At 47.0% G+C, this 13,717-nt stretch overlaps 1 protein-coding gene across 2 annotated transcripts in view; it reads left to right on the forward strand.

Annotated features, from left to right (window-relative positions):
* LOC110526935 (neural-cadherin) overlaps positions 1–13,717 on the forward strand; it is a 192,279-nt gene that overhangs the window by 106,339 nt on the left and 72,223 nt on the right. For both annotated transcript variants that reach the window (XM_036980609.2, XM_090238425.1), the window contains exons 8-17: positions 29–201; positions 2,243–2,411; positions 3,162–3,332; positions 3,569–3,741; positions 4,392–4,559; positions 5,968–6,217; positions 7,324–7,451; positions 9,459–9,645; positions 11,402–11,545; positions 13,262–13,545. In XM_036980609.2, coding sequence (XP_036836504.1) covers positions 29–201; positions 2,243–2,411; positions 3,162–3,332; positions 3,569–3,741; positions 4,392–4,559; positions 5,968–6,217; positions 7,324–7,451; positions 9,459–9,645; positions 11,402–11,545; positions 13,262–13,545 — 1,847 coding nt within the window. The remainder of the gene's footprint in view (positions 1–28; positions 202–2,242; positions 2,412–3,161; positions 3,333–3,568; positions 3,742–4,391; positions 4,560–5,967; positions 6,218–7,323; positions 7,452–9,458; positions 9,646–11,401; positions 11,546–13,261; positions 13,546–13,717) is intronic.

Here is a 13,717-nt window from a genome sequence, read left to right on the forward strand (position 1 = left end):
ATAACTTGTCTCTGATTGGTTGTTGCAGGTCTGATCCGTCTCCGCTCCAGCCCACCTCCCAGACTCCAGGGTGTAGAGTACGTCCTGAACGTCACAGCGACCGATGACAACACCTCTGGCGGCCCTCAGGCCCTCTCGTCCACCGCCCAGGTCATCGTCGGCGTGGACGACGTCAACAACAACAAGCCTGTCTTTGAGAAGGTAAGCTTAGGTTCTCATTGTCACGGTTCTGATATCTGTTTGGCTCTGACCACACTCATTACAGCTCATTGTGTTTCCCAGCCTCTGTCTCTCAGCCTTTACTATGGGGGCGTACTATTAAAATGAAATAAAGGTATTGGCGGAGTTCTGAGATCAGCATCAGTACTCTCCTGTTGACTTCCGGACCTTAGACTTTCTCTCTCCTTCCAAATCGCTCTCGTTTCTCGGTTTCTCTTATCTGTTTTTTGCAGCTCCCTCTCTCTCTCTCTCTCTCTCTCTCTCTCTCTCTCTCTCTCTCTCTCTCTCTATCGCCTCTATTTATTACCTCTCCATCTCCTTCCTCCAGAGGTGTGATTAGCCGGCCGACCCACTCTATTTCTAGATCATCTAAGGGTTTTTAATGAAGTGTTTGAAAGATATGCCGAATCATCACAGCCCTACCTGTTTTCTGCCGATGTTTCAATTTTAAATTACATGAGTTTTGCATTTGAGATATTTGGAGCTAATTGTGGCCTCGCACAGTAAAGCTAGATAACTCCCCGTAGTCCTGGGAGCATTTTGTACGTGTGCGTGTTTCACATGTTAGGCTGCAAGATCAGCTTCAACCTTTTCATGTGCTCTCACACACAGCTCCCACAGGACTCCATCGTGCTTTTGCTTTTGTGAATTGTTTTAGTTTCTATTTATCTGCGCTAACATGCTCAAACTATAGTTGAACTGAGGTGCGGACAAGAGTTTTCCACAAAAGGGAGGAAAAAAGTCCAAAGGAGAAAAAAGTCCAAAGAGAAAGTATTTCAAAAATAAAACACAGCTGGACCACTTTGCCTGTGTGCTCAGTTTTTTCCTCCTCTGTGCAGGCAGCAAACAGCAGGCGGAGAGCAGAGAGAAAGATGCTTTTATGTGGTTTTGTGCCCTTGGCCCTTCTGCTCCTGTGTGTTTGGCTGAGGTTCAGGCAGTTCCTGTGGATGTGTGAGCATCAGTTACTCAGCGACTCCTAAGAGAAGGGCCCCTCCTGGGCCCTTGGGTTGTCTGTGAGAGTGCCATGTCCTGAAGCTTCCTAAGAGGGGGGTAAATGCGGCTGGAGAGGAGGGGGGGGGGGGGGGGGGGGGGTTGTACGGTTTGAGTTTGAGATCCACCACAGCTCCTCTCATCCCTGACTGGGACTCGCTTAGGGACACCTGACCTCTGAAAACACATTGAACTTGGGCCTAGAAAGACTTTGACTAATGGTTAGAGGAAGGGGTGGCAGAGGAGAGGGAGGAGAGGGAGAGGAGGGTGGAAGATGAGCTCCCTTGTCATTAATTAGATGTCAGAAGTAAGCATCAAAGACGAGCTGCTGAATTGATCTGGGATCTCCTTTTTTTTTGAGAGAGAGAAACGCTGTCTCTGTCTGAGGCGCGCCAAAATGAGCCATCTGATGATGGCAGAGAGACGGGATTTGGAAGATTTGACTGTTTTCCCTTCACACACACCGAGCAAGCGCTCAGATGACGATGAGGATAGAGGGAAGGTGTGTGGGCGTCGGAGCACATCCGAATTATCCAGGCTTACTCCGTATCTCTGTGGATCTGTTTCGATGGAATTGATTCAAGGCCTCTTTAATTATAAAACACAGATGAATCTCTATGGAGCAAAACATAGAGGGATTAATGAGAGACAGTTCCTTCCTCAAGCCCCCCCCCCCCCCCCCCTCTCTCTCTCTACTTCTTCACTTCTCCTTTTCTGTAACTCCTTTCAATGATTCACTCCTATCTCTCCGCCCTCGTTCCACTGTCCTCCTCCCTTTTTCCCCTTCTCTTTGACTATTTCATAACTGTCTCCCATCCCTCTCTCTTTCATTCCCTTCCACAAATGTCCTTAATATACTGAATGACCTTTTTCTTTCATTTCATCCCCTTCTATGCATCCTAATTTCTCTCCCTCTGTCATTTGGTAACTGGCATTCCTCCATTACCCATCTTATTCTCTCTCTCTCTCTCTCTCTCTCTCTCTCTCTCTCTCTATGCCACTATCCCTGTACCTTTCCCCCTTTCCCCCTCAGTGCCAGCAGTACCGGGAGCGGACCACGGTACTGGAGAACCAGCCTGCGGGGGCGTTCGTCCTCCAGGTCCACGCCGTGGATGCAGACGAGGGCTCTAATGGGAGAGTCACCTATGGATTCATGCACAAAGACAGCACTGTGCCTGCCTTCAGTATCCACCCAGACACAGGTACGGTAGAGTCCAACTTCACTGGTTGTGGAACCCTAGTAGCATCCCCATAGTGTTCATGTCATCCGGAACTGAAAGGGTTGAGTCTCTGCAGCTCTCGCTGGTGTTTCTCTGTCTCTCTCTCTCTCTCTCTCTCTCTCTCTCTCTCTTCTCCTCCTCTCTGGATTGCTTTGGGAACTGTCTTGAAGTATTTCATGAATTCCAAAGTTCAATCTAATTCCCTTTAATGACACCCTTTCGAAATGTGCCAGCGCTCAAAAGGGGAAGAAAAGACAGCGTTTAAAAGGGGAAGAAAAGACAGCGTTTAAAAAATGTTCACAAGCCCTCTTTTAAAAAGGAATTGCTTCAGGAAATGTAACTGTTCAGTGGACATCAATCATTAACCTTTTATAGGAGAGAGAAAGGAGTGAAAGGAGAGGGATTGGATTTGCATGAACTGTGAGGAATCCTCCGAATGGCTTTGGTTGAATTCAAGTGCACTTTCCAAAAAACGCCAACACTTGATCATAAACCTTACTAGCACATCCACAGTGTATGCACGTCCTTCATTTGTTTACTGAGATCTGTAGTTGCATGTCATTACATTTGCTGACATGATAAATCCGATTCATTCAGTGGCAGAGCTAAGCCGAAATTGTATAAATACTAGCCTACACCCTGGCAGTAATAGCATTTGAGATTTGTTTTGTTGTGTCCAGTCTGCCTCTGGCCGTTGTCCATAGCAACCACTGTATAACACGGTTCCCTCAGGTGCGATTGTGACGTCCAGGAAGTTTGACCGCGAGCGTCAGCGGGAGTACGCGGTGACGGTGACAGCTACGGACCAGGCAGCAGATCCCCTCATAGGGATCTGTCAACTCAACATCCTCATTCTCGATGAGAACGACAACAGCCCCAAGTTTGAGAACCTACGCTACGAGTGTGCGTGCTGGGGATCACACCCAAACACACACACACACACACACACACACACACAATCTAGTCCTACTGTTGATCCAGTAGTATTTGCAGATCATGTCATGTCTACCTTGTTAATGGTTCATTGACAACACCACATCTGTGTTGTTCTCGCCCAGACATAGTTTAATCAGCAGAGCTAATGCTCATAATTTTTTTTTCTCCAGCCAATTGAATATGACGTGTTGTCTTCACCACAGACTTCCTTCGGGAGGACACAATGATTGGCACCAGTTTCCTGCGTGTGGCGGCCCACGACGATGACTACAGCACCAATGCCGCCGTCACCTACTCCATGTCTAAAGAGCAGCCAGAGTACCTGAGGGTGAACCCCTTAACGGGCTGGGTCTACGTCAACCAGCCCATCTCACAGGTCAGGAACACAACCCTAACCCCTAACCCCTAACCCCACCACATAACCCATCTCGGCTGCACGTTAAGTCGTCCAGCCCCGTGTGTCATTGGTTGAGGTGAGGACGCGCGACGGAGAATAATTCCAGCTTCAGCGAGAGTATCGAGGAAGTCTAATAGCTCTTTGAAAGAGTCTTTATAAAGCCAGCACATATCTAACAAGCTAATGTTTGAGAGCTTTTTAGCCCTTTTCTTCTTTCTTCTTCGCAGGGTAGTCTGTAAATGTCCCTCCTCGGGGGAGAATGTTTTATCACAAAGCAGGAAATGGGAAGCCTGGTGTAGCGAGGAGGTGTTATTATGAGTGCTCCTAGGGAAGCTGTTGCTATGACTACAGAGTTCCTCTGTCAGCAGAACGCTGTTGGGCAGCATTCTGTCAGTCATCAGTGATGAGACGGTGTCATTTACGTTCACCCGTGGGCCCAATACAACCAGCATGTGTCCCTGCCCCTGTGACACTCCCTGACCTCTCGCTGTAATCTTATCTACGCGATCACAGAGAGGGCTTATATTTCATTACTTCTCTAGCTTTCCTGCCTCTTCACCCCAGTCTAAACTGCTATTATTTCAGTCAGCATGTGTCATGTAACAGCTATGTTGTTGCTATGACTACAGAGGACCTACATCACCCGGGAGATAGTTGCCACGGACGGGGGGAACCGGAGCAGTTCGGTGGAGCTGTCCGTCACCATCACCAACGTGAAGAACCAGCCTCCGCAGTGGGACAGGGACAGCTATGATGTGGTCATCCCAGAGAATACCGTCAGGGACACACCCATAGTGGTAAAATGGGGACCGGGACAAACAGGCTATATCCCAAATGGTATTCTATTCCCTATGTAGTGCACTACAGGGCTTTGGTCAAAAGTAATGCACCGAGTAGGCGATAGGGTTCCATTTGGGATGCAGAGGTACTGTGTGGGTGGAATGTGAGGGGAAATATATGACGTCATGTTTTAACATACACATGGGGTTATATGTCCTGGGGGTGGTAGAGGGACATAGGGGTTGTCTTAGGGCTGAGTTGAACATGAATCATGATGGAATACAAATTAGGATAAGTATGGCAGATGTAACCTGAAACAGGTATTCTGAGGTACATGGGGTTAGAGAAAGGGGAGTCAAGGGGAGGTTAGGACATGATGACACACATTAGGATAGGTACATATTACAGATTTGGGCTGGTAACTTGAGAGAGGTATTTTGAGCTGTGAACCAGTATTTACCCAGGGCTTCAAAGCAAATGAAAGCATTATGGAGTAGACTTGCTTGATCTAACATTAAAGTTGTTTCTTTACGGCTCTCACTTTACTGTACCGTACAAACACCACAACACCGAATGACACTAGCTGCATTTACCATGTCTCTGCAGTAATGCACAGTAATGCACAGTAATGCACAGTAATGCACAGTAATGCGTATTATGACGAACTGTATGGACACCAAGCTATTATGGTCTACGGCAAAAACGAGAGTAGATCATTCCCTCAGGGCTCAACCTCCATCCCTACTCTCCCATCCTCCCTCTCTCTGGCACTTGCTGTGTCCTGGGATAGCCCTATATCCTCATGGCATCTTACTCCAGCCAACACCCCCCCCCCCCCCCCCTCTGTTCCCCTCTCCCTACCCATGTCCAGACTCATCCTCCATCGCCTCTATTTTAAGCCAACCGCTTCATTACTTCTACGAGCCAGGCTCTGGCAATCACGAGCCCTGGATTATTCATAGGCATTTGCTTTTATTTTTTAACTAAAGCATTGAAAATTAATTTGCTGAATTTCCTCTCTATCATTTATAAGCTATTAAGGCTATTAGAAATGCAGATTAATATTTCACAGAGAGAGAGAGAGAGAGAGAGAGAGAGAGAGAGAGAGAGAGAGAGAGAGAGAGAGAGAGAGAGAGAGAGAGAGAGAGAGAGAGAGAGAGAGAGAGAGAGAGAGAAGAGAGAGAGAGAGAGAGAGAGAGAGAGAGAGAGAGAGAGAGAGAGAGAGAGAGAGAGAGAGATTCCTTTGGAGTTCTAAGTGATAAGCAAGATAAATATTTGAGATTTAATGGGCCACAGTCGGTTGTAGTTGATCTGTAGAGCTGCTTGTTTTGCAGGCTGAGTAGAGCGTGCAGGCAGTCACCGAGGTGTGAATTGACTGCTGGTGTCCTCAGTTTCCCCTGTCTCTGTCTCCTCTCTGAACCCCAGACTATCAAGGCCACCTCTCCACTGGGGGACCCTAGAGTGACCTATAACCTGGAGGATGGGATGGTGCCGGAGACCAACATGCCTGTACGCTTCTATCTGACCCCTAACCGTGAGGACGGCTCTGCCTCCATCCTGGTGGCTGAGCCCCTGGACTATGAGACCACCAGGAACTTCATACTGAGGGTCCGGGCTCAGAATGTGGCTGCAGTCCCCCTGGCTGCCTTCACTACGGTCCATCTGAACATCACAGGTAACACAGAGCAATGCAACCTGCTCATATAACAACCCATAATACTATCCCCTTTTACTTCCATCCCAGCAGTCTTGACTCAACAATGACTGTATACAACCATTTCTCTCTCTCTCTCTGTCACTCTTCCTCTCTCGCTCTCTCTCTCTCTCTCTCTGTCACTTTTCCTCTCTCTCATCCAGACTCTCTCTCTCCTCCAGACAAACCCCAGAAAGCATGATGTACTGGGCTTCAATCTCTTTATTAAAATCGAGTTGATTTCCAGCCTACCGGTCCCATCCAAGCTTAATTTCCCATTACCACGGCAGTTATCGCTGCAGTTCAGCCCACCCCTGACCCTCTGTCCCAAAATAGCTCTCATTCCCACCGTAGCCCAGATCGAGACTCCCTCCTGTTATCCTCCCGCTTCCCTCTAACCAGACTCCATCTCCCCCTTCTATCATTCATGAGAGTTAGTCTTAAACCAGAGAGACATAATTAATCTGGCTAGACTCTCCTCACTCCTTCACCTCTCCTTCTCCTCTCCCTTATCTGTCTTAATAAGTGAGCCTTCAGTCTTCTCCAGAGGATGGAGCGAGTACTATGGAGGCAGGAAGGGCTGGAAAGGAAGAAGGGAGACGGAGAGAAGGGGAGGAGAGGGTTGTAATGGATTTAAGGCCCATGTTTAATTCATAGATTAAGACATTTGCTGAAAAAGATACGACCATGGGAAGTGCATCGTAACTCTGAATGCATCCGAGCCGCATAGTTCTCTATAATAACTAAGAAAGAGGTAATTGAGTTAAATAGACGGACGACTCTAACAAGCCGTTTTGTATTGTTTGTCTGTGGAAATGGCTGAATGGTGAAAAATAGAGAGAGCTCTCGACTGTCACAAAGAGGTCTTTGAAATGGTTCAATACACCTTCCAGGAGAGTTTCAAGGTCTCATTAATCTCTGTCAACAAATGTTAGCCACAAAGACTTATCGGACGCAGAGTGGCGTCTGCCGCCGCCCTGTTTGTACAGCCTGCTGCGTGAACGACACTCTGCTCCTTATAAACCCCTTTCACTGAGAAAGTACTGAGCCAAATGATGACGGATAATGCTGGTGTTTTTCTCTGCTAGATGTGAACGACAATGTTCCCTTCTTCACCTCGTCCATCTACGAGGCGTCGGTCACAGAGGGGGCGGAGGTGGGGACGTTTGTCACGCAGGTGTCCTCCAATGACCTGGACCTGGGACTCAACGGAAAGGTGACGGAGCGCTTTGGAATAATGGAAATACAAACAACAATCCTGTATCAGCACTCTGAGACATTTTGTCAATACACGTCCTGGTTCTTAGCAATTTCTCAGAAAAGCTGGGGTATTTGTAGTACTCCAGGCCTAGTGTTGTCGACAACAGTTTTAACTTTAAATCCATGTGAACAACCCACCACTACTGTATGTAACTGCATAATTGTTGAAACCACTCAAGTATAAACTCAAAGTATCAATTCCCCCTTTTAATTTCACCTTGGAGTCTTAAATACCGAAGGTAGACAATGGAAAAACCCCATCTTTAGTCTAGAGTTCTGCATTATAGTGTTCCTCTACAAGGGTCTGCTTCCTGAAGCCTGGCCATGAAATCTGTACTGCGATTCGGCTTCCTGAGCCGAGAGCAACACACTGTATAAAACATACAATGCAGCACGTCACACATACTGAACCTCCACCCTTTCCTGACCTCGTGGCCTCATGGGCGGAACGTTCTTCATATTTTTCATAATTAATAAACGTTATATTTCTTTAACGGCCGAAAACCCGGTGTTTCTATGTCCAGCGGCTCTGTTATATTTCAGTCATCTGTGATGCATATAAAGTGTAATATTGGGATGCAAACTCCAAGTTGAATCCATTTCAACTCTATATGTGACATGGTACAGGTGTCTTCTTCTTTTTAAGCCCAGAACCATGTATGTGGGATGTATACTTAAAAGTAGAATTGTTTAATACTACCAATAAACACTCTGCGTGACCCTGATTTAGCCCACTGCAGTAAAAGATTGTTAAGGATGCAAGTGTTGAGAGGACACACACACACACACACACACACACACACACACACACACACACGTGCATGCTCGCGCGCACGCAAACAGAAGGGTGCGCTTGAGCGCACACGTTCTCGCAAGCATGCATACACACGCACTCACACCCACAGCATTGTCTGCGTTTCCTGCTGCTTTTCTGTGTGTCTCTTTCTCGATCTCTGTCTTGCTCTCAATAGACACACAATCATGTATACACACACACACACATTCCAACACGCACACTAACAGTATGGGTAGTCTACTCATAATTGAATTCCCAGTACGAGGACACCATGGCTATTGGCACAGGGGTACATAAAATGTACTCGGTTCTTTGCAGGCACAGTGTCCTTGGCTGCTGAATTGCTTGCTCTCGCCGAGGCAGGCTGAATCATAGATGCATGCAGGCCCACATTTAGATAATGAGGATCATTGGTGGGCGTGAATATGAAAGAAACAAATCATTCACAGCTGTTTAAATTTGGGAGTCTTTTTTACAAATAACTTGACCCCGACAACCTTTTTATTATGGCATTACATTTTAATTCAGCCTTTAATTGTTGCTCTTCCCCTGTATTCATTTTCTGACCCACGCCGTTTCGATCCTCTCTCTCAATGAGTTCTGTTGAATTACTTCCTGCTGCTGTTGAATGCCATTTATAGCTCGTCGACACAGCTTTTATTCGGTTTGAATATTAAACATTAGGTTCATTCTTTGTTGGTGAATAGACTTCAGGTTCCTGCTTTAAACCGAATTATAATGACTTTGTTTTATCGAAACACATCAAAAATTGTCACAGGGTCACATGTGGTTTGGGTCACATCCAGCCCAATAGAGAGATAAATGAATCATATACATGGTGTGTTAGACTATTTTTAGAGACTCTGCTGTTTGACTAAAACTATTATTCTCTCTCCCCCTGTCTCACTGACCTATCTTTGGTAATCCTTACTCTGTATCTCTGTCTTCCTTGTCTCTCTCACGTCCATCCTTTCTTTCTCATCCCTCGTGCATCTCCAACATCCTGTCCTCTCTGTCCTCTCTCACTCCGTTCATATCCTTCACCTTCTCCATGCCACTCTCTTTAACCTCGTCCTTCATTCTCTTCTACCCTGGTCTCCTGCTCTCCCTCCACTTCTTCCTCCTCCTCTCTCTCTCTCTCTCTCTCTCTCTCTCTGTCTGTCTCAGATCTCCTACTCCCTGCTGAAAGACCGCAGTGGGGACTACCAGTACTTCCGGATTGATCCCGAGCTGGGCTCCATCTACACAGAGGCCGTGTTTGACAGGGAGACCAAAGGCTCCTACCTGCTGGAGGTCAAGTCAGTGGACGGCTGGGAGTCAGCCCGACCTGGGAAACATGGACAGCCCAACTCAGGTGAGACCAGCTCAGATCATCTCGTCACCTCAACAGGGCTGGAGGATGGTGGCGGACGAGAGAGAGAACAGCAATGCATGCAGTATGCACACAGTAGCACGCCGTATCAAATTGTGACGACATAGGAATACAATGTGTGCATTGTCTAAGTACATTACAATACATTTTAAAATGCCCCCCATTTCCCCGACAGGCCTTGGTACAACAGTAGGAGGGCTGGGGTTTGGATGGCAGTCTCAAGACGCCATTTAAGTCTGAGCTGCGGCTTGTCTCTCTGGTGGGGAGGGATCCTCTCTCTCTCTCCACCAGATATGCTCATCTCTCCCCAGAGGGGACTCTCACCCGCTGATGAACAACCAGACAGGGTCTTATGGAGAATGTATTTTTCATTCATATTATCATAGATGATTAAAAGTTGCTCTCAGTCGGCTTCGCCCTATATGACATTTCTGACAGCGTAAACACCACTTAAATATTAAAAAGGCCAGGGAGTAAAAAAAGATGATCCGTGTGATTTTGCAGTGCTATAAATATTAGATGAGGATGATATAAAGAGAAGTGGAGACCAGGGGCTTCAGAGTGATGGAGACTCCTCCCAGAACACTGCTCTGTTGCTTAGCATGTAGAATGAGTCTCTATAGGGCCCTCAACTCTCCATCCCTCACTATCCCTCCTCTCTCCCTCCTAGCAACAGGCACCTACATCCTGTCTTATACGACATACTGACATGATGGTGTGAATCATGGAGGGAGAAAACACATTTGCACATGCAACACACACACACACACACACACACACACACACACACACACGTGTTCTCAATCTATAATCTCTCTCTCTCCCTCTCACTCGACTAAAGAGTATACTGAATGAAATTGGAGGAGCCAGGAGTAGGGCGATGGTGTAATCGATGATAGCAGTGTTGAAGAAGGGTTGTAAACATAACCTTGGTGCAATAGCTGTGTTGACGGGGAAAGAGCAATCTGTCACGGTATTGACACTGCGTACTTTCCACACTTCTCTCTGTGTGTGTCTGGAACACAGAAGAGGAGGAGACACACCGATTGACGATGGCTGTGTCTGCCCAAACAGATATGTTCTCCTTCTCCTCTCGTCTGACAGACTCAGAAAGGTGTAAAAGGTTGGAGGTTGTGGCTTGTTTCGCTGCCAGGCTGCATTTTCTCTGTGTTAAACTGCAAGCTATCTTTGCAACCAGTTTACACAATTGATCTTCTCTTGAAGAGTGTATTGCAAATTATGTTCCTTTTTATACGCATATCAAAGGGAGCATATTATATTGGCGTGGGGAAAGGGAGCATATTATACTGGCCACCCCCCCTCCTCCCCTCAAGGGGCTCTTTTCACATCTGCCTACGGATTGCTTCAGAAAAGAGAGAGAGAGAGAGAGAGAGAGAGAGAGAGAGAGAGAGAGAGAGAGAGAGAGAGAGAGAGAGAGAGAGAGAGAGAGAGAGAGAGAGAGAGAGAGAGAGAGAGAGAGAGAGAGAGAGAGAGAGAGAGAGAGAGAGAGAGAGAGAGAGAGAGAGAGAGAGAGAGAGAGAGAGAGAGAGAGAGAGAGAGAGAGAGAGAGAGAGAGAGAGAGAGATGTGAGGAATAATAGAGGGTGAAGATAGGAGGGAGAAATAGAGGGATAAAGAAGAGCGAGGGAAAAGGGGGGATATGTTCAGTTTGACAGAATAAGAGCGGGCATGGCGTTTAATCTCTCACTCCGTGCTCTCTCTCTCTCTCCTTCCTTCAGACACGGCGTACGTGAGGGTTTTCATCAGCGATGTGAACGACAACAAGCCTGTCTTTGCTCAGACGGTGTATGAAGTCGACGTGGATGAGGATGCAGACGTGGGCTTTGCCATCCTGACTGTCAGTGCTAATGACGAGGATGAAGGTACGTGGTGGAGACGGAGGAAACAAGCCACTCCCCTGTTGTTCTCACTCTCCCTGGGCTCAGTGAACGTGTGAGAGGTTACGAGGGCTCTCCATCTCTCCTCAGGTCGTAACCCTGAAGAAAACACAGTACGGTTGCGATGCCCTATTTTTATTAAGTATGTTTCACATCGATGTCATGTCATGAATTGTTTGGAGTGTCAAATTCCTTGTCAAGGTACTGCAGTGTATACAGAATATAAATCAGAATATACATTTTTTCTCATACAAACTGCGTAAATCTCCGTATGGCTTCCCCATAGCTCAGAAAGGACATCCTTAACATCCCAATAGGCTCATCAAATCCCAGGCCAGGGGCTGCACACATGCAGCACACAGCAACTCTACCATCTCTCTCTCCTGCAGCGAGCGCTGTAATGATTCTCATCATACAGGCACCATCCGTACCCCTCTCCCATCCGTCTCATCCTATACTAACACACTGCCTGTTAGTCACCTGACTCGCCCTCATTCAGCCGACTCTAGCTCACACGACCCGCTACAACAAATCCATTGTGAAGCATATCACCTCCCTTGGTGCTGCGGCAGCTAGCTATTGCGGTGAGGGCTCTTTATCAGTCTGCTACGGGAATAGGGGAGGAGGGGAGAAGGGGTAGGGGTGGGGGGGGGGCATAGCTCCATATTATCAGACATTTATCATGTCGGAACGGGTAGGCCTGTGGAGCAGCAACCCCCTCTCTGTGATGAATGGGTTCGGGCTGCGCCACCAGCTCCATCTCTGCAATCTCAACACACAGAGCCACTCGTGAGAGGACAGTCTCCGGGCCACTTTGGGTAATAAAGCACACACGCGGGGGCCAGCTATGCTGATGGCCCGACACCCCCGAGCAGATTATCACCACCCAGGGAGCTAGGGAACTAGGAACACAGTGAAAGAGAGAGAACAGAGTGGGAGAGAGAGAGAGAGAGAGAGACAGTGAGGTCTTTCTCCTTTACTGTGCTGATAAGAGTTCCAGGAAGTGGAAACAGATTGTTTCTTTTTGTTCTCCTCCTGTCAGCATAACAACTTATAGCCAGGGAAAGTGGGATTTTTTTATATATTTTTTAACACGTACAAGTGGGAATAGGAGTTCTCTTGTGTTTGTTTATTCATTTGGTTTGTTTACACTGCGTTGCTCGCTCTGTGCATGCATGGTCTCCACTGGGATTTGAACTCAGCCGTTTGAAGGGGGAGAGGAAGCTCAAATGAAAACATATCTATTCACAAGTCATTCTAATGTTTCATTAGCACTGTTGCCAACACAACAAAATACTCAGGATTAGGGATTAGTCCTCTGCTCTGTTCTGGCGTCCTCACTTTCATGTTGCAAATAAGCTATGAATCTTTTGTGTCTTTGGAGATTCCTCCATTCTCCCTCTCCTGAGTTGTAATTTATTGAATCTGTTTGAGATTCCAAAGAGTCTCCTCTCAATAATTGGATTCTGTATAGAACTGCTGATCAGCTAATATACTTTAGTACAATTGCTTTGTGAAGCAAAAAAAACAACAAAAAAACTTCCTAAAATGTTAAGCAGATTCAGTCAGATTTCATTTGAAAAACCGAAAGTTTGATTCCTGAAAATGTTACCTATATATGTTAAATGGTGTGTATGTGATGCTCATGGTGGCCCACTCTGCTTACTACATATATCTCGGTCACCACATTGTTCTGTTTAGGCGCCAATGCTAAGCTCCGCTACCAGATCACGTCTGGCAACACTGGCGGGGTTTTTGACGTGGAACCAGAGGTGGGCACCATCTTCATCGCCCAGCCTCTGGACTACGAGCGGAACAAGGGCTACAAGCTGCTGGTGCTGGCGTCGGACGGGAAGTGGGAAGACTATGCGGATGTGATGGTCAACGTGGTCAACAAGAACGACGAGGCGCCAGTGTTCACGGTCAACGAGTACTACGGCTCTGTGACTGAAGAGCTGGATGGATCGCCTGTGTTCGTGCTTCAGGTGTGTTTGAAACGCTCACTGAGTCCAGCAGTAATCTGTATTTGTCACGTTACTATGACAGCATGACAGCAGTTATTTTGACAGCAGCACAAATGATCTCTGAAGTCATCACACGTGTGTTAGTAGAAAATGAGGGAGAATAGTACGATGTACAGTATCAGATGTCTAAAAT

This window comes from Oncorhynchus mykiss, chromosome 6 (assembly GCF_057628025.1).
Source record: "Oncorhynchus mykiss isolate SJ-2025 chromosome 6, ASM5762802v1, whole genome shotgun sequence".
NCBI classification, from domain to species: Eukaryota; Metazoa; Chordata; class Actinopteri; order Salmoniformes; family Salmonidae; genus Oncorhynchus; species Oncorhynchus mykiss.